The 25,428-nt window shown below is 39.0% G+C and overlaps 1 protein-coding gene across 5 annotated transcripts in view; it reads left to right on the top strand.

Annotated features, from left to right (window-relative positions):
• The window catches only part of Dennd4a (DENN domain containing 4A), a 109,442-nt gene that overhangs the window by 11,699 nt on the left and 72,315 nt on the right, over window positions 1–25,428 (top strand). For 2 of the 5 annotated variants that reach the window (XM_028866751.2, XM_037207406.1), the window contains exons 2-5: window positions 15,017–15,090; window positions 16,626–16,753; window positions 19,707–20,038; window positions 23,851–24,100. In XM_028866751.2, coding sequence (XP_028722584.1) covers window positions 19,728–20,038; window positions 23,851–24,100 — 561 coding nt within the window. In that variant the 5' untranslated portion in view covers window positions 15,017–15,090; window positions 16,626–16,753; window positions 19,707–19,727. Of the gene's footprint in view, window positions 1–15,016; window positions 15,091–16,625; window positions 16,754–17,338; window positions 17,504–19,706; window positions 20,039–23,850; window positions 24,101–25,428 lie in introns of all 5 variants that reach the window. The other 3 variants (XM_037207408.1, XM_037207407.1, XM_037207409.1) reach the window with 3 other exon arrangements.

Genomic DNA, 25,428 nt, shown 5'->3' with positions numbered 1-25,428 from the left:
GTTCTTTTCATTTTTGTCTCTCTGCATGTTGTCTTTCATCACTTTGTGTGGCTAGACATGTCTTCTGACTCGTTGTTTCTGAGACAGGGTCTCTCTGTGTAACTTGGCTAGCCCGGGACCAGATTGGCCTTGGGCTCATCCACCTGCCTCTGCCTCCCAGTGCTGGGATTAAAGGCCTGTGCCTCTTTGTCAGGCTGTCTTCTGACTTCTAAATTCATATATTGTTTCATGATTCTGTGATCTCATTCTAAACCCCTAAAAGAAAATCTAGTATGAGGCAAGTATCAGCTATGGCAAAGGAAACCTAGGTTTCGCTGAACAGGACTCTCAGCCCTAGTTTTGTGGAATAGGATAGGACACACAGCTTCCCAAAGATAGCTGGTGGTTACAAAAGGATACTAGATGATGAAAAATAAAATTAACTTTTAAATGAAATTCAAAGAAAATGCTCAGTGTCTTTACATAATATCAAAGAACCCAAATTCTTTCACTCCCTATTCAAAGGTCATTATTATGAAAGCCATGAACATTTCTCCCTTTTTCAGGTGAAAACTAGTAGAGGAAGAGGTACCCTTTTAGCTTCTGTGGATAGAATTTGTAGTTTGACTCATTCTATGAATACATGTATATTAATATATACCATCTTTAATATATTAACCTCTAAAAAGCATCTCTGAGTTGTAGTCTTACTATGTAGCTCAGGCTGGCCTTAGACTTCTTATATAACCCAGGCTAGCCTCCAGAACAGACTTCCCCTTAGTGGTGGCACAATGTGTCTGGCCTTAATAACAATATTAATAATCATGACTTTTTAAAAACTCTGGTGCTAAGGATTGAACCAAGGATATTCTAGGCAAGTACTCCACCATTAAGCTATATCCCCAGTATGATATTCCTTATTTAGCAAGCATTTACATACTGTTTGTGTAATGCCAAGGACTGTGCTAAAACAAGTATTTACAGAGTAGAATGGTATTATTGTTTACTCTCAGAGAATTCGTATTCTGGTGGAGAAGAGTAGATGTTCAGAGAACTTACAGTATTAGTGTGATATCATATAAAGTATGTACAGTATATACACTCTTGAAGCCCAAGACTAGACAATGGCAGTCTTTCATAGGAACAGCACAGAGAAGGACTAATTTTGCTGGAGCTGATCATTTGATGTGAGTGTTCTGGTGGAGGAGCTGAATTTGAATTTGCAAAGGTACCTGGAGTTATGGAAAGGGGAACTCTGTACAGTGAAACTCAAGTGAAGTTTTACACCATTTAACTTAATGAAACTGAAATTAAACCCTGTTTTCAAGCCTGCCCTTCCACTTCACATGGCAGTAATTATGGTCCTTTTGAAAAGACAGTTGTAGATTTTAGAATACTCAGATTATCTGTTCTTTAGCTTTTTGCCACCTTTGAGAATAAGATGCCATTGATAGCTTCCTTTTAGATTCTTTTATCAGAATTCTCTAGTAGTTGGTTAATTGGGTTGTTAGTTTCCTTTTATAATTACATTTCCTGTTCACACATAGCTCTTTGTAGAGGGAAATAGACTGAAAATGAGAGCACTTGTAAAATTTATAGAGAACATAGTTCTTATCAGACTAAGTGTTGAGGACGGTGGGGAAAAGTAATGATGAAAGTGATATATACCTAATGTAATGATCTATACCTACTGAAAATGATCTACACCTAATGTAATGATCTATACCTCCTGAAAATGATCTATACCTAATGTAATGATCTATACCTACTGAAAATGATCTATACCTAATGTAATGATATACTGAAAATGATCTATACCTAATGTAATGATCTATACCTACTGAAAATGATCTATACCTAATGTAATGATCTATACCTCCTGAAAATGATCTATACCTAATGTAATGATCTATACCTACTGAAAATGATCTATACCTAATGCAATGATCTATACCTACTGAAAATGATCTATACCTAGAGGTAGCTCTAAAATTAACTTCAAATAATAAATAAAATCAATTTTTCTTTGGTTGGTTGGTTTTTGATTTTTTGAGACAGGGTTTCTCTGTGTAACAATCCTGGCTGTTCTGGAACTTTCTTTGTAGACCAGGCTGGCCTCAAACTCACAGAGACCTGCCTGTCTCTGCCTCCTGAGTGCTGGGGTTAATGGCATGCGCCACCACACCTGGCTCCATACAGTTTCTTGTTTTGTTTTAAATCTTCCTCCCTTAGCCTCTTGAATGCTGGGTTTACAGGTGTGCACTACCATACTGGTCCCATGTGATATTATTTTATATCATTTTTTCCTCTGTGGAGTTGGACCTACTATTATGTAAAAGTCTATGCAGAAGAATGCTTTGTGCTTCACTACTCTGGTTACTTGATGAACACTTTTACTTCCTTTATGCATTCATTCATGATTCCTACTCCACCCTATCACAAATAACCAAACAAAACAAGACCCCCACCCCCCAAAAAATCCAGATTTACTATTCTGAGAAGTGACTGAGGAGAGAAGGGAAGTAAGAGGCCAGCTTTATGGTGGTAATGAGGGGTGGTGTGTGTGTGTGTGTGTGTGTGTGTGTGTGTGTGTGTGTGTGTGTGTGTGTGTGTTTCAGCATGAAGTTCATAGAGCAAACTCAAAAATACCATCATTGTCATCCAAGTCAGAAATTGTGGCCTTTTCTTCCTCACCACAAAACCAGAAACTGTTTGCCTTCTCTTACTTCAAAACGTGCTTCACTACCTTCTCCACATCATCTGAATTATATTTAGATGTGCTTTGCTTTTTGTTTGCTTGTTTTGTGAGATAGGATCTCCCTCTGAAGTGACAGCTGGCCTGGAACTTGCCGTGATCCTCTTGCCTCTGCCTCCTGAATGCTGAAATTACAGCCCTGTGCTGCCATGTTCAGCTTCAGATACCCTTCTGACATTGTGTAGGAGGAGGCGAGGAACAGAGAAAAGGGGAAGTAATAGGACTTGGTCTGTTTCTCCTTTTGTGTCCACTGCCTTGCCATCATGATGCCTCTTTCTTTTCAGACTTCCCAAGCCTAAACTGTGTGTTCTTCTCATTTCTGTCTTCTTGGTGACAGGCTCACCACTTCCTATGTTGCTCATTTACTTTTCTGACTTGTCTGTCAAGCTCCTAGAAGGCAGCCACACCATTTTTCTTTGTGCTGTCATTGCCTGCCACAGAGTTTGGCACATGGGAGGAGTATCTAATGTTAGGAGTCTTCATTGTAAGCAGGAGTCAGCTCTGGTCAGCCGAAGTGAGAGTCGGTGAATTTGTTAGAAGGATATTAGTTATTCTGCAGAAATGACTGCAAGAGTGGAGAGCTGCATGCTGAGGAAGAACAGGAAACAAACTTCAGGGCTAGACCGTAGCCAAAGTGAAAAGCCACTTGTGAAGATAATAAAAATGAAGTGTCCTTTTCCCAAGACTTCATTCACTGATGGTGCTGCTGGAATATTGTCACTGGGTACAGTATGCCAGTGATTTAAGAAGTGGGTGTTGCCAGGCGGTAGTGGCGCACGTCTTTAATCCCAGCACTCGGGAGGCAGAGCCAGGTGGATCTCTGTGAGTTCGAGGCCAGCCTGGTCTACAGAGTGAGTCCCAGGAAAGGTGCAAAGCTACACAGAGAAACCCTGTCTCGAAAAACCAAAAACTAAAAACCAAAAAAGAAGTGGGTGTCTATTTCGCTTATAAACAGCACAAATTGTTTTTACAGTTCTGTCTGCTTAGTGACCAGAATCATGGTCAAGTTATAGTGGGAAAGTCTTCATGTAGGTGACAGACTGCCAACTCATATGCACACATGACCCAAAGAATCCCAATAATGGATCTAACCTGTCCTTGCTGTACTTGCTCTAGATTTCAATTCCGTGTGAGTGCATTGAATTGACTGGCCAGAGCACCTGTTCCCAAAGTATGACAAACAAGTATCTGGCTTTGTGATTGGTCAAGTTTCTATGCTTGCTTCTAGAGTCTACTTTCTTTCCAGACACACCTGTCAGATTCTCTAAGTAGAGGAAAAGGCTAGCTCAGTTCTGAACAGTGAGAAGTAAAACTGGCATCTGTCCATTCAGTAGCCATCTGATCAGTGAGTACAAGCCAGAGCCATGATACTGGATCTCTAAGCCTTTTCACCATTAAGCATTCAAGTGTGGTCACTAATGATGCTCAAAACCCAAATCAATGCAGAGTCAAAAAATAAGTAAAGGATAAGCAAAGTCAGCCCACTGTGATTTTCAAGCACCTTTCTTGGTATCTAGTTACTTAAGGTCCATTACTTGCCCCATGTGTAGTGTCTGATCAGAAGCTTTGGTTTGCCTGGCAGTCTGACCCTGGGTGAACTGAGATTTGAACTCTGCTCAGATGATTCTAGAACACACAACTGCTATATTAGAAAAATCAGTCAAGTTTTTGTCCATTTCTAAGTTGCCTTACCTGTCATCTATAAGGTTTTACTATAATCATTGTGGAAAATATTATCAAAGTTGAATATGCATATACCCATTGCTAGTAATCTCATTTTTGTTTTTTTAAGTGTACATTTATGTGTCAAAGGACATATACAATAATTTCTATCCAACTCTGTAATCACAGTAGCCTAACACTGGAAACAAACCAGATGTCCACTAACAAAAGAGTAGATAAGTAAAGTTGTTCAAAATTGTTTAAAAATTGTCATTAAGATGAAAAAATATACAGAAACGAAAACAAACAAACTACTGTTACACAGAACAACTGTGGCTGATTCTCAAAAATAATATAAGGTGAAAAAGCAAGCCTCCCTCCCCTAATATAGACTATGTGAGTCCTTCCATGTTCCATTTTTATAATGCAAAATGGTGGTTCTCTGGAAAAGTTGGAGGGGCTTTCTGTTCCTGGCAGTACTCTGTTCTTGACACTGGAGGTATTCATAATGGATAGTGGGGATTCTTGCAGTTGTAATTTCTTTATGTTTGTTACACTTTAATTAAAAAGAATGAAAATGGAGCTGGAGAGAAAGCCCAGGGCTTAAGAGCACTTGTTGCTCTTGCAGAGGACTGTTGTTTGGTCCCCAGTACCTACACGGTGACTTACAAGCATCCCTCACTCCCTTTTGAGGAAATCAGATGTCCTCTTCTGATACTTCTGTAGCACCCAGCTTGCATGTGGTGCACATACACACGTACATCAAGACACTCATACACATAAAAAATCAAAACACTAAAACAAAACCAGGCCTGTGCATGGACTAAATTGCGGAGCAAGGCTAAGTGAGCCCCTCAGGTTGTGTGTTCTGTTTTGTGTACACATTTCTGTGTATTTTAGAGATTGTTAGCATTAATTAGATCTTCTAGAGTGGTTTATGACTTCTAAAAGGTTAACAGCCCACATCAGGTATTTATAAAAACATGCATATACATAAAAATTGTTATTTTATACATTTTATTGTGGATAGCACATTTTTATCATGAGATAGGACCTGGCCTCTAAGATCAGATCCTCTGCTTTGGATCCTATCCTTTCACACTTTCTCAGGCTTACTTTAAACATTTTCTTCTGGATTTATTTTATTTAAAAAGTTAACAGAATTAAGGGAGGTATGCCAATAGCAATCACTCAGGAGAGGGTGAAAGTGGGGAGGGAGGCCTCAGAGAAGGTGACTGTAAAGCAAGCCTGAGGGGCTGGAGAGATAGATGGCTCTGTGTTATGAACCAGTTTCCACCCATTTCCCTTCCCCTTTCCCATTGGAGCTCCTCCAAGGATGGCTGTGCTTCCTTACTTCCCATTGTCTTCGTCTCATCCCAGTGGGACTTCCCTCACAATAACACTTACTGAAATGACTGCTCAAGTTCATTGTGATTGGATGCTTGCTAAGTCTAGTGGTTAAATAGCTCTTAGGATGGAAGTGGGGTGAGAGTGCTCAAGTGTAAAGGATTGCTTTAATCATGGTTCTCCTTTCATGATATGTGCCTGTCACTGGCCTGTTTGGGGCTCTGATTTAATTTTAAGTTTCTTTGTTCCCTGCCTCTTCATTACCTGCCCTTCTCCTCTTAGGTGTTCATTCAAATATGGCCATGATATCATCCTAGAATATCTTTGGATACCATAATGTGGTTTGGATGTGCGTATGCTTTTAATTCATATCAATACTATTTTGCTTTGGATCCCCTTCTGGTTTTTAGCTGTTCTTATTCAACATTAAATTTCCACTACATTTCTATTTCATAGTTTTGCTTGCTACATAATATTCATGATCTGCCAGGTTTTAAAATTATCCCTTTAATTACAGCTATCATCGTTTGTTTATTTATCCATTCAACAAATACTGAATGCCGTTCATCAGGCACCACTGCCAGTGGTGTACAGTAGAAAACTCCCAAACCTCAAAGAACTTTTACAGTCTTGTACAAAGAAAGAGAATAAAAAATGTATCAAATAAAATACATAGTGTGCTGGAGCTGAGAATAGGAGTACATGCCAGGGTTAATCCCAGCACTTAGGAGACAGAGGCAGGCAAGAGATCTGTGAGTTCTGGTTCATCTTGGTCTACATAGCAAGTTCCAGGCCAACCAGGGCTACATAGTAAGACCCTGCCTCAAACAATATATATAAAATGCTGGAGAGTAAAACTGCTAAAATGAGAAAGGAAGGAGAGAGTGTGTCATAAATATTCCAATTTAATATGTGTACTTGCTAGTGACTATAAGAGTGCAAGTGTCTGTGCTGACAGAAAAGTGGGTTTAGACTTAAGACGGAGGGTTGCAAAACAGACACATAGGTAGAGCCATCCAGTGGACATAGTGGATCTTAGTGCGGAGTCATGGCTGGGGATACAAATTTGAGACTAAATACTTTATTAGACTAGTAGGTATTTGTCTCATGTTAGTCTTGTTATTAGTTTAATAGATATTCTTTATTTAGGCCTCGACTGGTCATCAGAATGTTTAGGAAGAATCACCTTTGGACTGACAGTGTGGCTTAACAGGTAAAGGTGTCTGCTACCAAGCTTGCTGACCTGAGCTTTACCTCAGCAGGTAAAGCTTGCAGGCCCCACATGGTGGAAGGAGAGAACTGACCTCTACTAGCTATTCTCAGACCTCCACATGAGTGAGGGGGCATGAGCATGCTCCCACATACACACACGCATATCCACACACTAAGTGAAGAAATCAAGTGTAGGGTTTTGTTTGTCTTTGTTGTGGATCACCTGTCCTCACTAAGCTGATCTGAGGAGACTGCAGTGTCCAGAGATCTGGGAAAAGGAATTCCAGGCCCTGCTCTGCTCCTGATGGTTTGTGCTACTGTGCACATGTCAAATTAGCATTCCTGGAATTTAATTTTTTCATTGGTCAAACCAAAAGATTCCTTCCCTTTAAATTCTGAATATAAAGGAATTTCTGTGACTCTTTTAAAGGAAATAGGATATAAATAATCTTTAGATCAATAGTTTGATTTAAAAATTAAAAAGTTTTGTGACAATTTTTTCTTTATAAATTAGAAAAAAATGCCTACTACAACTTCTTTAAAATTTCTTTCTCTGTCTGCCTGCCTGCCTTTCTTCCTCCCTTCCTTTCTTTCTTTTCTTGAGACAAAGTCTCACTATATAGCTCTGGTTGGCTTGGAACTCACCGTGAATACCAGGTTGGCCTAGAACTCACAGGAATGTACCTCCCTCTGCCTCCTGAGTGTTGGGATCGAAGGTGTGTGCAATCACAACCAGCCTTCCTAATTTAAAACACACACACACACACACACACACACACACACACACACACACACACACACGAGTGTGTCATCAGTATTTGTAGTCGCTGGCTGCAATAGCACAGGAAAGCTTTTCTTCTTTTGTCTGACTGTAACTTAATATCTATTGACCAGCTTTCCCTCCTTGCCTCCTTCTCTTACGTTCTCCAGTAAGTACTATCCTACTGTCAGGCTCTATGAAATCATCTCAAGAATGTTTTGTTTAACAGATAATCAAAAGTAAAAATAATAAATAAAATTAAAACAATGTTTAACAGAATAAAGTTAGTTTGAAAAGTAAAATCACAGCTGGACATGGTCCCGAGCACTAGGAAGGCTGAGGCAGGAGGATTGCCTCAAGTTCAAGACCAGCTTGGACTACAGAGTGAGAGACTTTGTCTCAAACAGAAAAACAGGCCAGGCAGTGGTGGCTCAGGCCTTTAATTCAGAGCAGGCAGAGGCAGGCAGATTTCTAATTTCAAGGCCAGCCTGGTCTACAGAGTGAGTTCCAGGATAGCCAAAGCAACACAATGAAAACATGTCTCAGAAAACCAAACCAAACCAAAATAAAAACAAAAAACCAACCATAAAACCAACACCCCCACTCTTATCCAGCAAATCATTTGTAAGTAATTTCAGAATATAAGAGAGGTCATTCTAATTTACAGTGCTACTAACACTTGTCAGGTGTGTTCATTTTCCTGTAACATCACCAGCTCTGGGCTTAATTGTTTTTATTCATATTTGTTCAATTTAATTTAGTACCCCGGAGTCTATAATTATTTGCAAGGTTCCTGGTTCTTCCAAGGATTTAAGTATTTGTATGTTTTCTGTTTTTTTGGACAGGGTGTGGGTATTTTGCCTGTATGTGTATCTGTGCACTTCATGTATGTCTGGTGTCCACAGAGGCCAGGAGAAGACATTGCATCCCTGAAGCTAGAGCTGCAGACTTTTAACATGGATGGCAACAGGATTGGAATCAGACCTGGGTCCTCTGAAATAGCAGCCAGTGCTCTTAACCATGCCATCTATCTAGTCCCTTTTTATTTCTTTTCACAAATAAATACACTGTGATAGAAGTGTATTGGGGAGCAGAGAGAGGCATTATTTATTTGTGCATGTGTATCTGTGCATGTGCCAGAGTAGCTATAGAGGTCAGAGGAAGCTTTATGGGAGTTTTCTCCTCTAACCAAGTGGGTCTTAGAGATGAATTTAGGATTTTGTTTTTGTTTTTGATTTTTGATTTTGTTTTTTGAGATAGGGTTTCTCTGTGTAACAGCCCTGGTTGTCCTGGAACTCGCTCTGCAGACCAGGCTGACCTCAAACTCACAGAGATCCTCCTGGCTCTGCCTCCTGAGTGCTGGGATTAAAGGTGTGCGCCACTACTGCCTGGCTGTTTTTATTCTTTTTTTGTGTGAGAGAAAGGGATTCTTGTAGCCCGAGCTGGTCTCAGACTCCCTATTTAGCCAAGGATGGCCTTCTGCCTCTTTCTGCTCCCCAATACACTTCTATCACAGGCATGTATAAGATGCCTGGCTCTTAGTGGTTGGGATTCTGTTTGAAGTGCTTGTTTTTAGTTTTTAATCATCTAATATGCCATATAAAAATTTTAAATTACATCAATCATTAGTAGCTAGAAGGGTAAGGAAATTCTCAAAGTTGTTTTCAAGGGTTGATTCCCAGAGTCCATTTTATGTCTCATGTTTGTTACGGTGTGTGTGTGGAAAAATGGAAAGGGTTTTTTTTTTTTTTGAGTCTTAAAGCCTTTTTAAATGAATGATGACAGATTGGTACGAAATTGGAATGTTCAACATTGATCAAATGACAGAACTCTAAATTTATATTTAAAGACAGAATCGGGCTACTGTGTGGTTTGTTTACAGCTGTAAAAGAGAGGAGTGTCCAGATACTGTATTATCTGACAGAAACAGATCATTCCGCTGTAGATGGCAGTTCACATTAGCTCCCAGTTAGCAAATGCAGATGCTAGTCCAAAGAGGAAGTAAAAAGTTAGAGATGGAGGAGTAGTGTGCAAGGGGGAAATTAAGTAAAAGAAGACTGTGCAAGAAAGGAAATTTAAAATCGGACTTCCTTTTCATGCTGGTGGGCCAGGACACTTGGATTTCACAGACAGTGCCGCTTGCAAACTGACTTTCAGGGTAAGATTGGTAACTGAGTTTTGTTATTTTCGAGTAATCTAGATTTCACGGTGGCAGTAGTGCATTTCAGTAATCATAAGAGAGTATATGTAGCATTAAAAGTTCCCTAGTGCCTTTTCTTCATACCACTGTAGTCACTTTGCACCTCTCTACTTCCTCTTTTAAAAAAACGATTTATTAATTAACTGTTTTGGGGGATTGTGCTGGGCATCTAACCCAGTGCTCTGTGTGTTGGCAAGTGCTCACTACTTGCAGAACTATATTCCAGCCCTTTATTTTACCCTTTTATACCACCTCCCTCTTCTTAATCCCTTTTTAAAAACTTCATTAGGTTTTAATTTATTTTATTTATGTGCATGCATGCCATGCCTAGATTGGAGGTCAGAGGACACCTTGTGGCAGTCAGTTCTCTCCTCCTACCACGTGGGGCCTGGCAGAGCAACTCAAGTCATTAGGTTTGGTAGCGGGCTTGCGGAGCCATCTCACTGGCCCTTTTTTTTTTTTTTTTTTTTTTAAATTCTTTCTTTTCTTCTTTATTCAACTTCTTTCTTTTTTCCATTTATTCTCTGGTCTTATTTTTGTTATTCATTCCTTTTCTTTTCTTTTGTCAAGTTTAACTTGAGCATTTATATATTAACTTTTTGACTAGCAAAGCCTAGGTTCACTAACATCCAGTAGTTTCCTCAAGGGCTCTCTTCTCTTCTATCCTTTAATATGTAGTATAGTGTAGTAGAACTCCAAAGTAAAAGTCATAGATTGATTTATTTGGTTACAGGCAGGCTACTATACTGTAGTTATAAAATATCTTCAATTATAAAAGGAGTAATGGACACAAAATCACCATGGACTCTCCTCACTCTAAAATCTTACGACTCTGTGATGTTTCCACTTTCCTATGTTTCCTACTGTTTTGACCTCACTCATTACTAAATGTTCACACACCTGCCATATGTTTCTATCTGCTGTAATAGAAGATAACAGAAATCATAGCAGTCTTTGGATTATTGGTAGTCTTATCTGGAGACAAGTGACCGTGCATTAAAACTCAGGATTTCCAGTCCGATCCTGTTCTGTCAAGAACAGATCCATATTCCCAAGACAATACTAGCTACTTCTGCTCTGGCCTAATTACCAGCTGAGGGGCAGACTTGCCCTTGAACAAAGATGACTCCTCTAGCTCTTTCACACCTGGGCTCCCACTGTAGCTGTTCCCTTACACCCTTTTTGCCTGTTTGTTTCCAGTCTGTAGTTTCTCTGCAGTGGGAATATTTACCTTAAAACTGACGAGGGTGGTCGTCATTGTGAGTGGGTAGACATCACTGCCAGTGATCTTTTGTGTGCATGTACATGCCTTTATATGTGTGTGTAGAATCATGATCAAAAGGAATGGTCCCCAGCCTGAGTGAGTGTGACCCACAGAACTTTCTGTGTTTGTTCCTTATTCTTCGGTTTGTTTCTGCACACCTTTTGTAAGGAACTGTTGCTTTAGGAAACATCTTTTACTTTCATGGGCAGTATGTAGTTTCTGGTGTGTGTGTGTGTGTGTGTGTGTGTGTGTGTGTATGTATGTATAAAATCATGCTACAGAAAGTAGGGATGGAGGTGGTGCCTAAGGAAAGTGTATGGAGTAAGGAGAGGGTGTCATGACGTGTGCATCTTGTGCTGGAAGTGAATTGTGTCTTGACTAGTGACAGGTACATGATACATATGCATTAAGTCTGTATAGACTTAGATATACACATATACAAATGAGTATTAGTCAAACCTAGGTAATAAGACAAGTTAGTTATTATCAGTGTCAGTGTCCCAATTCTGTCATTGTGTTATGGTTGTTATGTAAGATGTGCTAATGGGAAAAAACTCAGTAAAAGGAATTCCAGGTCTTTTTCTTTCAACCAAATGTGTATCCAGCTATCTTAAAAGTAAAAATTTCAGGGGCTGGAGAGAAAGCACAGTGGAGAGAGAACTCCTTGGTTAAGAGCACTGGCTGTTCTTGTGGAAGACTCAGATTCCATTCCCAGCACCCACATGGTAGCCCACAACTGACTATATAGGCCCAGTCCCAAGGGATTCAGTGCCTCTTCACTCACTGCATACATGTGCACAGACATGCATGCAGCCAAGCACTCATACACATATTGTAAAAATAAACCTCAAAAAATTTAAGTAAAAATTTCAGTGAAAAAGAATAGCAATTTAAAGAAGTCTGTGCTGAAAAATAGTGGCTTAACGTACATAGTGACAGGAAGCACATTGATGTGTTTGTACTGTGGAGCATGGCTCTTCCTTTTCAACCATCGATGTGCTAGCAAACAGAGCTAGCTAGTTGCCTCTTTCCTATTTTTCTGTGCATGTATGGAAAGTAAAGGAGTGACTGTAATATGTTACTTCCATTAGCAGAATACTTTGCAAATATTTTTGTATTAAATAGAAAATCAGTTAATTCTAATAATGTTTCAGGTGTTTGATTTTTACATAATTTATGGAGTCAGAATAAAGTTTTGAGAATTTATCAATAGAATTATGTGATACTGGGAATGTGACAGTAAATTAATCTAAAATTTCAACACTGAAGGAAATGATACCTGGGTTTTAGTTTTTTGTTTATTTGTTTTATTTTACTTACTTATTTTTTTTTAGAGACAGGGTTTCTCTGTGTAGCCCTGGCTGTCCTGGAACTCTGTAGATCAGGCTGGCCTGAGACTCACAGAGATCTGTCTGCATACCTTTGTCTCCCTAGTTATGGGATTAAAGGTGTGTGCCACCACTGCACAGGTGATAACTGTTTTTTTTTTTTTTAAATTGTAATACAAATATTGTTTAGTGGAACATAAAGTCATGGTCAAATCAATATCCTTACTATATTAAAGGATTCATAACGACAGAAAGTAAGTTTGGGAGTCTGGTCAGATGTCTTCAGAATGTAACAGCACTTGCTGTCAAGCCTGGAAACCCAGTGTGATCCCAGAACCCGTGTAACAGAGAACCAACTCCCATGAGAGGTCCTTCGATCTCCACTCGTGCACAGTGGCTTGCACGCGCGCACGCGCACACACACACACACACACACACACACACACACACAGAATAAATATTTAATTTTTTAAAGAAAATGTATTTTTTAGCCGGCGGTGGTGGCGCACACCTTTAATCCAGCACTTGGGAGGCAGAGGCAGGCGGATCTCTGTGAGTTCGAGGCCAGCCTGGTCTACAAAGTGAGTTCCAGGAAAGGCGCAAAGCTACACAGAGAAACCCTGTCTCGAAAAACAAAAAAACAACAACAAAAAAAAAATGTATTTTGAATTGGTTTTGACACACCTAAATATCTAATAGATATCTAAACAAGCTGATGTCCTATCAGGTATTTCAAAACCTCACATATATAGTATTTTAACTTGAAATTGTATATACTGGATTTAAAAAAAAAAAATGTTTCACCAGGTCAGCATTTGTGTTAACTTTGTTACCCATGAGCAATAAGATTTAGAAATATTTCAAAAAATATATATACCATTCCATAGTTGGTGCTTGAAACTGTTCCGTGAGTCTGAAGTAGAGTACTATCCTACTTAAAAACACACATCTTTACCTTGATCATTTAGCAGTCCAGAAGGTAACAACCGTGGCAAGCATGATGGCACCAGGAATACCAGGTACTGGGAGGCTGAGGCAGGAGGATTGCAAACTTAAGGCTGTCTTGAGCTATATATAGTAGCAACCTGTCTTTAAAAAAAATCAAACAATAAAAATCAAAAAGTAACAAGATTATACATTTACATTATTTTTCATTCTTTCTTTTTACCCTTCCTTCTAAGAGATTGTATCAAAATTGTGACTGAAACATTTTAAGTTCTTTATCTCATTCTCTCCCACTTCCCACAGAGGCTGGTGGACTGGTATCTAGGACCAACTGTCATGGGTTTTTTGTTGTTGTTGTTGTTGTTTTGTTTTGTTTTGTTTTTTTTCCTTGAGAAAAGAGCTAGCTAGCCTTGGCTGGCCTGGAATTCACTGCAGACAAGACTGGCCTTGAACTCAAAGGGCTCCACTTGCCTCTGCCTGCTAAGAGTCATTTAAAGCTTATTCTTACCCGTTTTGGCTGCTGTTCCTCTGTGACCCCACGATGGTCCAGATCGGGTAAAGGTGATTTTCCCCTTATCCTGGGATGGCTATCTACCCCCACCTTGAGGAAGGAACAGTATAGGAAGTCACTGAGAAATCACACTGCCACAACCCCGCTGGTCTAGGACAAGGAAGGAGGAAAGTCATTCCTTTTAAAAGGGTTGTTGGTCTTTAGTCTCCCATAATCTGAGAAGACTTAAGAGGCTGGGAACAGAAGGACCATCATCACGTGATACTGTGGTCAGGGAGGATGTGCTGGACCCCCAGATAACTCAAAACCCTTTTCCTGTGTGTTTCCAGCGTTGTGGACCTGCCCTCAGCAGGCATGTAGTCAGTGTTAGTGCACCCTGAAACTGTATCAGGGAGGCCGCCTCTTCTTCACTTACTCACGCAATCTAAAGAAAGCACGACAGCGGCATGCTAAGTCTCATAAAACAGCATGGCTTGTTTTGTGCCAGAGGTTTGGTTTTTGTTTGCTTGTTTTTCTGTAGGGCTAGAAATTGAACCTGGTGTAGCCTCGGTCAGTGGTCTGCCACTGAGCAACATTCCTAGCCCAGCTTTGGTTCTTCTGTCCTATCCCTATTGTGTCTATTTTTAAGGACCGATATGCTAATTATATTAAGATAGTTGTAAATATTTATGGTAAAAGAAAAATCTTTGAACATTGGTCTTATTTGAAACATGTGTGTGGAACTTTTTGCATCTACTTTTAAATTGTCTTGAATGGGTATTTTTGCTTTATGAATGAGACACTATCCACAGGTGCCCTAGGAACAGGCATTTAAAATTATTTCCTTTCCCTTGCTTCCCCACACTTTTATTCTGTTTGTTATTCTGCTTTCTCTTACTCTCCCGGATCAATTTCTTTTCAAGTCTGTATCTATTCTTGACTAAAGTGTGCTTTTTGAATAATCTGGTATTTATTGAAAAATTATTGTTAGTAGGTCTTTAAGTATCCACAGATATATTAGGGGGATATTTTATTAGAATTAATTTAACTAAATTCTTCTTCTTTTCAATACAGTATTTCTCAATCCTGAGGCCTGAAGAATTCACATGTTGGGAACTGCTGTTTTCCAATAGAAACTTCGGTAATGTGTGAGTAGTTTTTTTTTTTTTTTTAATTGTGATTTGTTCCAGTTGGGTTTTTTCTGTGTAAACACTGAAAATTTAATTTTCCAGAGCTTTAAGAATTTGTGATATACTCATTATATGATAATTTCAAGTAACAGGTGACACAAAAAATTTATTGAAAGATGTTTTAAAATGTCTCTTAGAGGGAAGTATATGCACAGTCTAAAATCCCTGAACTCAGGAAGTTGAAGCAGGAGATTTGTGGGTTCAAATCCAGCAGAAAATTTCTTATATTTAATCAGCTGGCCCATTGTGGTACTGATCATTTTCATATGTAAATCTGAGTGTGTGATTATCAGATCATATCTGGAAATTTCAGTAGTAGTTGATACTTTCTTTTTGTAGCCTAAGCAGATCTCAAACTCACTATCCTCAGTCTCCTATAAACTGTGGTCAGAAGTGTCTGGTCACTATACCTGGCACTGGTAGTTACTAATTTTGCAAAACTTAAGTGTTCAGAATTTTACATATATATCATTATATATAATATTATGCATGTTATATATTGATATGCATAGGTAATATATACATATAATATATAATGATATGAATGTATATAATGATATTATGTATACAACATCCCCTCAGATTTCACTCTTGTGTTTTCTTTTTTTTAATTTTTTTATTTTTTTTTTTATTTTACAATACCATTCAGTTCTACATATCAGCCACGGGTTCCCCTATTCTCCCCCTCCACTCCCTCCCCTTACCTCCAGCCTACCCCCCATTCCCACCTCCTCCAGGGCAAATCCTCCCCGAGGACTGCGATCAACCTGATAGACTCAGTCCAGGCAGGTTCAGTCCCTTCCTCCCAGACTGAGCCAAGTGTCCCTGCATAAGCTCCAGGTTTCAAACAGCCAACTCATGCAATGAGCACAGGACTGGGTCCCACTGCCAGGATGCCTCCCAATCAGATCAAGCCAATCAACTGTCTCACCTATTCAGAAGGCCTGATCCAGTTGGGGGCCCCTCAGCCATTGGTTCATAGTTCATGTGTTTCCATTCATTTGGCTATTTTTTTTTCAATAATTGAGTAAAACCGAAATTTATTATAAGCCACAGTCGTCCTAGGGACCTCCATGCTATATATATAGCCTCTATGGTTCTATGGGTTGTGGTCTGATTGTTCTTTATTTTATATCTAGAATCCACTTATGAGTGAGTACATACCATGACTGTCTTTCTGGGTTTTGGTTACCTCACTCAGGATGATTTTTTCTAGTTCCATCCATTTGCCTGCAAATTTCATGCTTTCATTGTTTTTCTCTGCTGAGTAGTACTCCATTGTGTATATATACCACATTTTTTCCATCCATTCTTCTGTTGATGGGCATCTAGGTTGTTTCCAGGTTCTGGCTATTACAAATAGTGCTGCTATGAACATAGCTGAGCATGTATCTTTATGGTATGAATCAGCATTCCTTGGGTATATGCCCAAGAGTGGGATGGCTGGGTCTTGAGGTAGTTCGATTCCTAATTTTCTCTTGTGTTTTCTTTAGAGGCAGTCTTGGTAGCCCATGCTTAACTACTTTGACCTAATGGAGTGAGGTAAGAAATGAAAAGCATCTGGATTGGCCAGAGATTGAAAGGGAGAAAAACAAACCAATCTCCATTAGTTGCTGAATGGGTAAGAGCCTTCTTGTAATGACTTTTCAATTTAGTTATCTTCTATTTCTTAGGAATAGAGTGCACATCCTTCTTGTTTTCTATTTCCAAGGACAATAGATTCCACTTAAAGTGAAATACTGGGGCTGGGCAGTATATCCATCTTAGTGGTAGAGTGCTTGCCTTGTTATTTGCAAGAGGCTGGCTTCCATCCCCAGCACTTTAGGATATTAGACTACTTAGCCTGGTCTTGGATTTACTGAGGTACAAATATATCTTGTATGAAAACCTGGGCTGGGCATAGTGGCACACGCCTTTAATCCCAGCACTTGGGAAGCAAAGGCAGGTGCATCTCTGAGAATTTGAGGCCAGACTGGTCTGCAGAGTGAGTTCTAGGACAGCCAGAGCTACATAGTGAGACCCTATCTCGGGGTGGGGTGGGGGAAGAAAAAACTCTGAAGGTGCTATCATAGGCTGTAAATCATTTTTAAAATAAGTAAAATACTAACTCAGCAGACATAATAATTTTAATGCAATATTTTTATTAATTTTTAAAGAATTTCTTAAAGTATATTTTGATTACCCTCACTCCGTACTCCTCTCCCAGGTGTATAAAAGAGGCCTGTAAGCATTTCATCTTACTTATATTTTATTGTATGCATCTGTACATATGTAGTACACACATGCTGTGACATGTAAATGGATACCAGAGGACAATTTGTGGGAGTCAGTTCTCTCCTTCCACCCCGTGGATCCCAGGAATTGAACTGAGGTAATCAGGCTTGGCACCAAATGCCTTTTCCCTTGAGCCACCTTGCCAGATCCTTAACATTCTGTTTTATGAGTAAGTTCCTAAAGTTATCTATAACATTTTGAACAAAGAAGAATTATCAAGTAATTATTGATAAATGATTCAGTATTGTTACTGCAAATTAATAACATTTCAGGACTTTGTATTATAGCTATTATCTAGAGAACCTTTGGATTAAGTGCATGCTTTTTGTGATTCCCCAGTTTCCAAAAATTAATGTAAAGAAATTTACTTTTTGAGGCTAAAGGCTCATAGTAGACCACTTCCCTGGCACACAGGGGGCCCTAGGATCAATCCCCATCAACCATAAAAAAACAAACAGGGAGAGAAATTTACCTCTTAGTATAGAAGGTGTGTGTGTGTGTGTGTGTGTGTGTGTGTGTGTGTAAGCAAGCATGTATACATTCACAAGTGTGTATTTACATGCAGGCTAGAGGTCAACATCCAATATCTTCCTCTATTAGTCTCTGCCTCATGTTTTGCAAAGGGTTTCTCACTAAGCCTGGGGCTCACCGCATAGATTGGTTGGTCAGTAAGTTTGAGGGAAACATAGGGACCTACTGTTTTATCCCCACCTCCTCAGGCACCCCCAGCTTTTCCATGGTGCTGGGATGTGAATTCAGGTCATCATGCTTACACAGCAGGTACTTTACCCACTGAGCCATCTCCTCAGCCCAGTATGGGAGGGTTTACTCTGATGCGTGACACAAATTCCTCAGGGGAACCTCAGGGAAGGTTATTTACTTTGAACTAGCAATTTTTAGAGCATGTTGTAGAGTTTTTCTTCTAGTTGTTAGGTGGTAAAATAGGGTTTATTGCTCAAGTACATTTTGGAAATCCTAGAGTTTAAGCAAATGACTAACTTTAATATTAACCTTTCCACGTATATGAAATATATGCTACAGTCATCTGTGTACCCCATATGTCATAGAAATAGTAACTGTGAAAAAGAGGTTGATGGCATTAGCATGCCTAATTTGTTTGTCCTTGAAGTCTTTTTCTTGTTTGCCTTTATTAAAACCAAGACTGACATGAGACTCTTGCTGGATTGTTGTTTTAAATAGAACTTTCACCCTGTAACAGTGCTTTACAAGTAACGATAATGCCAGCAGCATATTAGCTTAAAGAAGAAAAGAAGGTTTAAGTGATTGTAGACAACTGAAGGAGGTTTTATTCTTAAAGGCTTCTAGATCTATAAATATATTTGTCTTTTTAGTTTAAGAGGGTTGTGTTCTTTTATTTGAGTACTTGTTTGTTGTATATGCTGAGACTCATTCATGGTAGATTTTTCCTTTTATGTTTTTGTGGTTTAGAATAGGAGCTCATCTTCAAGTGGGCCTTGTCTATAGGTTTATGGTTTAGGGTGTAGCCTCAAGAGCTGCTTTAATTTGCTCCCCCAGGGATATCACTAATCTCAGAATACTTTTATTGTATATTTCTCAGTTGGAGCTTCCTGGAACCTTCAAAATGGCTTAAGTTCAAGCTCCAGAGTCTAAGTGCAGCACAAGCCAGGGGTGCATTGAAGTCAGCTTCCTTGTATGTCAGTGGATGGGGGCTTCAGTGCTTTGGGTTGAACCTAGGACCTCACATGTGCTCTACCACTGAGCCACACCCAAGCCCAGTATGGATAGGTTTGAAAATCCACTCTTAACCAAGAGTCTAGTCATTTGGGGCTTTGGGCTTTATATAACTGTTTCCATTCCAGTTCCTTGTCTGATTTGGATCAGAAGCCTTGTTCCTGTCCTTGTAATGCCTTTTAAAGCACAACTCCTTGATTATTGAGGAGTATTGAGGAGATGGCAGATTCTCTGATCCAACATTAGTTTATAGATTGATTGCATTCTGGCTTTCGGTCTCCTCAGTATTTTGATGCTGTGGGAACTTCCATTATATTTTAAAGGTTCATATATATATTTAAAGGGCTGGGTTTTTGTTGTTGTTGTTATCTACTTCAGTGATCTAGGTTTCGATGATACTAGAATCAGAAATGACTGCATTAGTTTTATAATAAAATTGCTAAAGATTGTCTCATTTAAAAAAAAGGCATGTTTTTCACTTACATGGGTAAAATATCTAATACTAGGGTGAACAGGACTTGCATTCTTTATGCATTTGTACTTTGACGTGGCTGATTATAGAATAAGATATTTTCTTTTCCATTTAGATGTAAACTTAGTGATGGAAGATGATTGAAGACAAGGGGCCTCGTGTTGCTGACTACTTTGTTGTAGCAGGCTTAACTGATGTCTCAAAGCCTCTTGAAGAGGAAATTCATTTCAATGATGCCTGTCACAAAGTGGCTAAACCGAAAGAACCCATCACAGACGTTTCTGTTATCATCAGATCCCTTGGGGAAGAGGTGCCACGGGATTACACGTGTATTGACGTCACCCCAACTGGATTGTCAGCAGATCTCAATAATGGAAGTCTTGTGGGACCCCAGATATACCTTTGCTATAAGAGAGGGAGAGATAAACCTCCACTTACAGATCTGGGGTAAGTATTTTTTTAATGAATTACTGTTACTAATCCAAATTCTATGTGTTGTAAATTTTGAAGTTAACTGTTAGTTATGGGCATTAATAGTGGTATGGTAGCTTTAGAACCAGACACATTTGCTTGGGTATAGGATTACAGGTACATGCCTGTAATCCTAGCACTTGGCAGACTAGGGCAGGAAGATTGTTATGTTTGATGCCAGGCTTGGCTACATAGTGAGAACTTATTCTTGCCCTACTACCTGTTAATAAAAGGGGGTCAGAAATTAAAAAGTAAAGCCATGCATACCTAGAATTCTATATTCACTGTCTCCATCTCTCTGTCCTGAGAGTCCTAGTGCTCACCTTCCTGTTAGATACAAAGGAGTAAATTTATTTTCAGAGGGTACCATGAAAGTTAATCATTACCCTTATCACAAATTTTAAATTGAAAAAATTTTCAGATAAGGCTCTATGTTGCCCAGGCTTGCTCAAACTCCTTCCTCAACCTCTTAAATTAGTGAAACTACAGGTACACATACATAATTATTATATTATATTTGTATGTGTACCTGTAGTTTCACTAATTTGATACATGGATGTTTAACCATGTATCAAATAAGGATCTTGGGGTAAATTAGAGCCCTGCTATATTGGATTTGGAGGCTCTTTTCTATTTATAACAACCTCATTGAAATATAATTATGTACAGTGGGATCTTAGCCATTTGAAGCATATAATTCAGTATAGTCAGAGGTATACAACTATCACCACAACATATTTTAGAAAACTTTCATCATGTCAGAAAGAAATCCTGTCCTCATTAGTGTGTGCTGGCCAATTTCCCTAACCTTCTCAGTCCCAGGAAGTCACAGCTTTCTCCCTTTCTGTATAGATTTGCTTATTTGAGACATTTCATGCAAATGGAATTATACTGTGTGTGCCTTGTGTGATTGGCCTCTTTAACTTAACATGTTTTTAAGTGTCATCCATGTTGTAATATGTACTGGTACCTCATTCCTTTAAATGACCAAATAATATTTCAACATATGGCTGCATTATAGTTTATCTTGTCACCAGTTGATGGATATTTGGGCTGTTTATACTTTGAGGCTATTATTAATAATACTTTTATGATTATTCATGTACAAGTTTTATATAGATATATTTTTGTTGTTTGTGTGTATATTATGAGTGGAATTGCTGGATCATATGATAATTCTGTATTTAACCTTTTGAGAAACTTCCAGAATAATTTTCCAAAGGAGCTTTACAAGTATTGCACATTCCCACCAACAGGGTATGGGGGTTTTGACTTTTTTTCAAAGACTGCATAAGATTTTGTATTTCTATTGATTATATTTGTACTAGTGAATTTAATTGTGATTTTAATTTGTATTCTTGTGTTTGCTGATGATACTGAACATCTTTCCATCTGCTTATTGGCAAGTATCATTTGAGAAATGTCTATTTAGCTTTTTTACTCATTTCTTAATTGGGTTCTATTTTTATTGATAAGCTAAAGAGTTCATTCTGAATTCTTTTAATTATTATTATTATTTATATTATGAGCATTGACTGTTGCTTTGCCTGCATGTATGTCTGTGTGAGGGTGTTGGATCCCCTGGAACTGGAGTTACAGACAGTTAAGCTGCCATGTGGGTGCTGGGAATTGAACCCTGGTCCTTGGGAATAACATCTCTCCAGCCCCTCATTCCAAATTCTTAATGCAGTCCTTCATTAGGTACATGATTTACAAATATTTTCTCCATTTAAAGTTTTTATTTTATGTGTATACATGTTTTGTCAGCATGTATATCTGTGTACCACATGCATGCTTAGTGCCCAGGGAGGCCAGAGGAGGGCATCAGATCCTCTGAAATGAGTTACAGATGGGTGTGAGCCACCAAATGGGTACTGGGAATTGGACCCAGGTCCTCTGGAGCAGCAGCCAGTGCTCTTAACCACTGAGTCATCTCTCCAGCCTCCTCTCCATTCTTTATGATATCCATCTCATCATGGTATCTTTGAAGCCAGGAAATTTGTTTGTTTGTTTGCTTGCTTGTTTACTTGTTTATTTAACTATTTAATTAAATAATTAATTTAAATATTCTGTGCCTGTCTTTCTTTCTTTCTTTCTTTCTTTCTTTCTTTCTTTTTTTTTTTTTTTTTTTTTTTTTTTTTTTTTTTTTTTTTTTTTTTTTTTTTTTTTTTTTTTTTTTTTTTTTTTTTTTTTTTAATTTGTCTGTGCCTGTCTCTCTGTCCCCACCCCCATGTGCGTGTGTGCGTGCGTGCGTGCGTGCGTGCGTGCGTGCGTGCGTCCGTGTGTGCGTTCTACCATGTAGGTTGTAAGATCTAACTCAGGTTGTCAAACTCTGTGACAAGTGTCTTTACCTGCTGGCCTATGTTTTGATTTTATAATTAAGTAGTGTAACGCTCAGAGAGGTTAAATGCTGCCCAAGGTAATACAGCTGGCAGTAGCATTTTAAATAATTAAGATGTTTTTAACTCCTTTGTGTTTGGAAATCCTTATTGAAAGTGTTAGAGTAAAAATATGCAAGAAGATACTGTCTGGTCATGCAACCTTCTGTAGATTTTAACTTTGACTAGAATACAGTTACATTTCCCATAGAGTGTGTTTGATTTTATACAACATAGGTAAGTAAATATATTCATAAATAACTTAACTAAATGGAATGCTGAACATTAAGTGTCCTTGTATTTAATTATTGCCACTCTGCTATATTTATAAGCACAAAGCATTATTTGAAGTTTTAATAGGGAAACAGTTATTCTTTAGTAAAAAGGACTGTGCAATTTAGTCTTTAAATAAGTTGTAGAATGTAGTAAAAAAAAAAAATACTTGACAGGAAGCCAGGAGGTGGTGACACACACCTTTAATCCCAGGACTTGGGAGGCAGAGGCAGGTGGATCTCTGAGTTTGAGGCCAGCTTAGTTTATAGAGGGAGTTCCAGGCCAGCCAGAACAACAAAGAGAAACCCTGTTTTGAAAAACCAAAAACCAAAACCAAACAACAACAAAAAGACTTAACTGGAAAGAATCAAAGTGAAAAATGGGGCAGAATATACCCAAGTCTTTTTTGCAGAAGATGTAGATTGTCACAGAATCTCAGGTAGCCGTGGCTTTGAACTTGTAATGTAGCCAAGGATGATATTGCATTTCTGATCCTCCTGCTTCCTTTTCCTGAGTACTGGAATTTTTAGTGTATACTGGCACACATATGTAGCATGAATCTTAAAAGTTCTTATTAATAAAGTCAAACCTGAGGCCAAGTATTGGGATGAACTGGAAGATCAGAGAGACAGAACAAGCTACAGCTAACCTCACCTGGCCAACTTCTCAGATGGTCTTGTTTCCTCAGACTGGAGGCCTTTGTGTTCTCATCCCAATGGCTCTCAGCTGAACTGCTGCTCGAAAGCCTGAAAGCTTAACCAGCCAAATGCTTCTAGTTTCTTCCCCACGCCTTATATACCTTTCTGCTTTCTACCACCACTCCCTGGGATTAAAGGCTCACTTCTTGGAATTAAAGGCATGAGTCTACATGCTTGGCTGTATCCTTGAACACATGGATTTCTGCCTCTGGAATGCTAGGATTAAAGGTGTGAGTGCCACCTCACCTTTCTAGCCTTTGTATCTAGTGGCTGTTCTGTCTCTGACCCCAGATAAGTTTATTAGGGTGCACAATATTTTGGGGAACACAATACCACCACACACATAGTTTATACAGTGTTGTGTTTTAGAGTGTATCCATGATATCTTTCAGGTTTGAGGGAACTTTGTGTACTTACTTCTTAAAATTTTATGTTTTAGGGTATTGTATGACTGGAAAGAAAGATTAAAACAGGGCTGTGAGATTATTCAGAGTACTCCCTATGGACGACCTGCCAATATTAGTGGCAGTACCTCATCACAAAGAATCTACATCACTTACCGAAGAGCCTCTGAAAACATGACTCAGAACACCCTGGCTGTCACAGACATATGCATTATTATACCCAGTAAAGGAGAAAGTCCACCACACACATACTGCAAGGTTGACAAGAATCTCAACAATAGTATGGTAAGTCAGTTTCTTAGCACTAATACAATTAGACACTCATCAGTGAAGAATAATTGTACTTTCACAAAAAACTGTGGAAGAAGCTGTGTCCTCCTCTGCTCCTCTTTCCCTCTCCCCTTCTTCCTTCTAACTTAAATAACTGTTCCGTGTTCCTACAAAGTCAGTAAATTAATGCCATGGCTGCCTTCCTGTTCCCTCCTTGCATACTGGGTCCCATGCATACACAGCTCTGAGGACATGGCTTTGCCATCTACCCTACTGTTTTGTTCACCATCAGTTCTCTTCTGTTAAACACATGCAAAACTTGTTGCAAGACGGCCATCTTTTTAAAAGTGTTTCATCCCATATTCTCCTCTCTTCCACTGTCCCATTGCACCATTCTTTGCAGTGAAACTTTTCAGCATCTATGTACTGGTTGAGGATGGAAGGGGTGGGGTATAGCTGAGTATGTGGCTGGGGATGGAGAGGGTATAGCTGAGTATGTGGCTGGGGATGGAGAGGATATAGCTGAGTTGGTGTAGTGTTTGCCTAGCATGCATAAGACCCTGTTTCCATCCCCTGTGCTGCGTAAACTGGCTGTGGTGGAGCATGCCTCTAATTACAACACTCAGGAATGGAGGCAGGAGGATCAGAAATTCAAAGTAATCATTGGCCATATAGCAAATGGAAAGCCATTCTGAGCTACTTGAGACCTTGTTACAACTCCATCCCATTCAAAAAAAGAGTTGAATATATTTTACCTCGCCCTTCACTTTGACTCTTTCCAGTGAAGCTTTAAACTGCCTCATCCCAAGATTCTTTTGTTACTGAGTCCAGTGATCAGTTCTTCATCTCAAGTCTTTAGGTTTTGTTCTAGATGGTAATTTTTTTCCATATACAGTGTCACTGGTCTGTGTACTTGATTCTTTTCCCTCTTCCCTCACCAATCATTCCCTTCCTCTCTCCCAGCTTCCTGTTCAGTGGAGTGAGTGCCCAGGGTTCAGTCCTCAGTGCATTCACCTTCACAACCAAAGCTTACTCCCTTGTTGATTGAATTATTTTAATACAACATGTGGTGACTTGTAAATTTCTGTATCTGACCAGACCCTTTAATTTATTGTCTCTTGTTAGTTATTGTACCTAATAGAGCACCTCAGATTTAACATGACCCGCAGTGAAATCTTGATGTACCTTTTCTGACCTTCTTATTGCCATAGTCTTGCTTGTCTAATGAATGGAAATTTCACTCAAACTTACTTAGACCAACAAACTTTGGAGAAATGTGAACCTTTCTTTTTTTACTTATTGTGTTCTCCTATAAGCTCTGTTGATGCTCATTCCAAAACATA

Source organism: Peromyscus leucopus, chromosome 7, assembly GCF_004664715.2.
Source record: "Peromyscus leucopus breed LL Stock chromosome 7, UCI_PerLeu_2.1, whole genome shotgun sequence".
Classification (NCBI taxonomy): Eukaryota; Metazoa; Chordata; class Mammalia; order Rodentia; family Cricetidae; genus Peromyscus; species Peromyscus leucopus.
The sequence above is the reverse complement of the archived record's forward strand: the minus strand, read 5'-3'. Positions and strand labels throughout refer to the sequence as shown.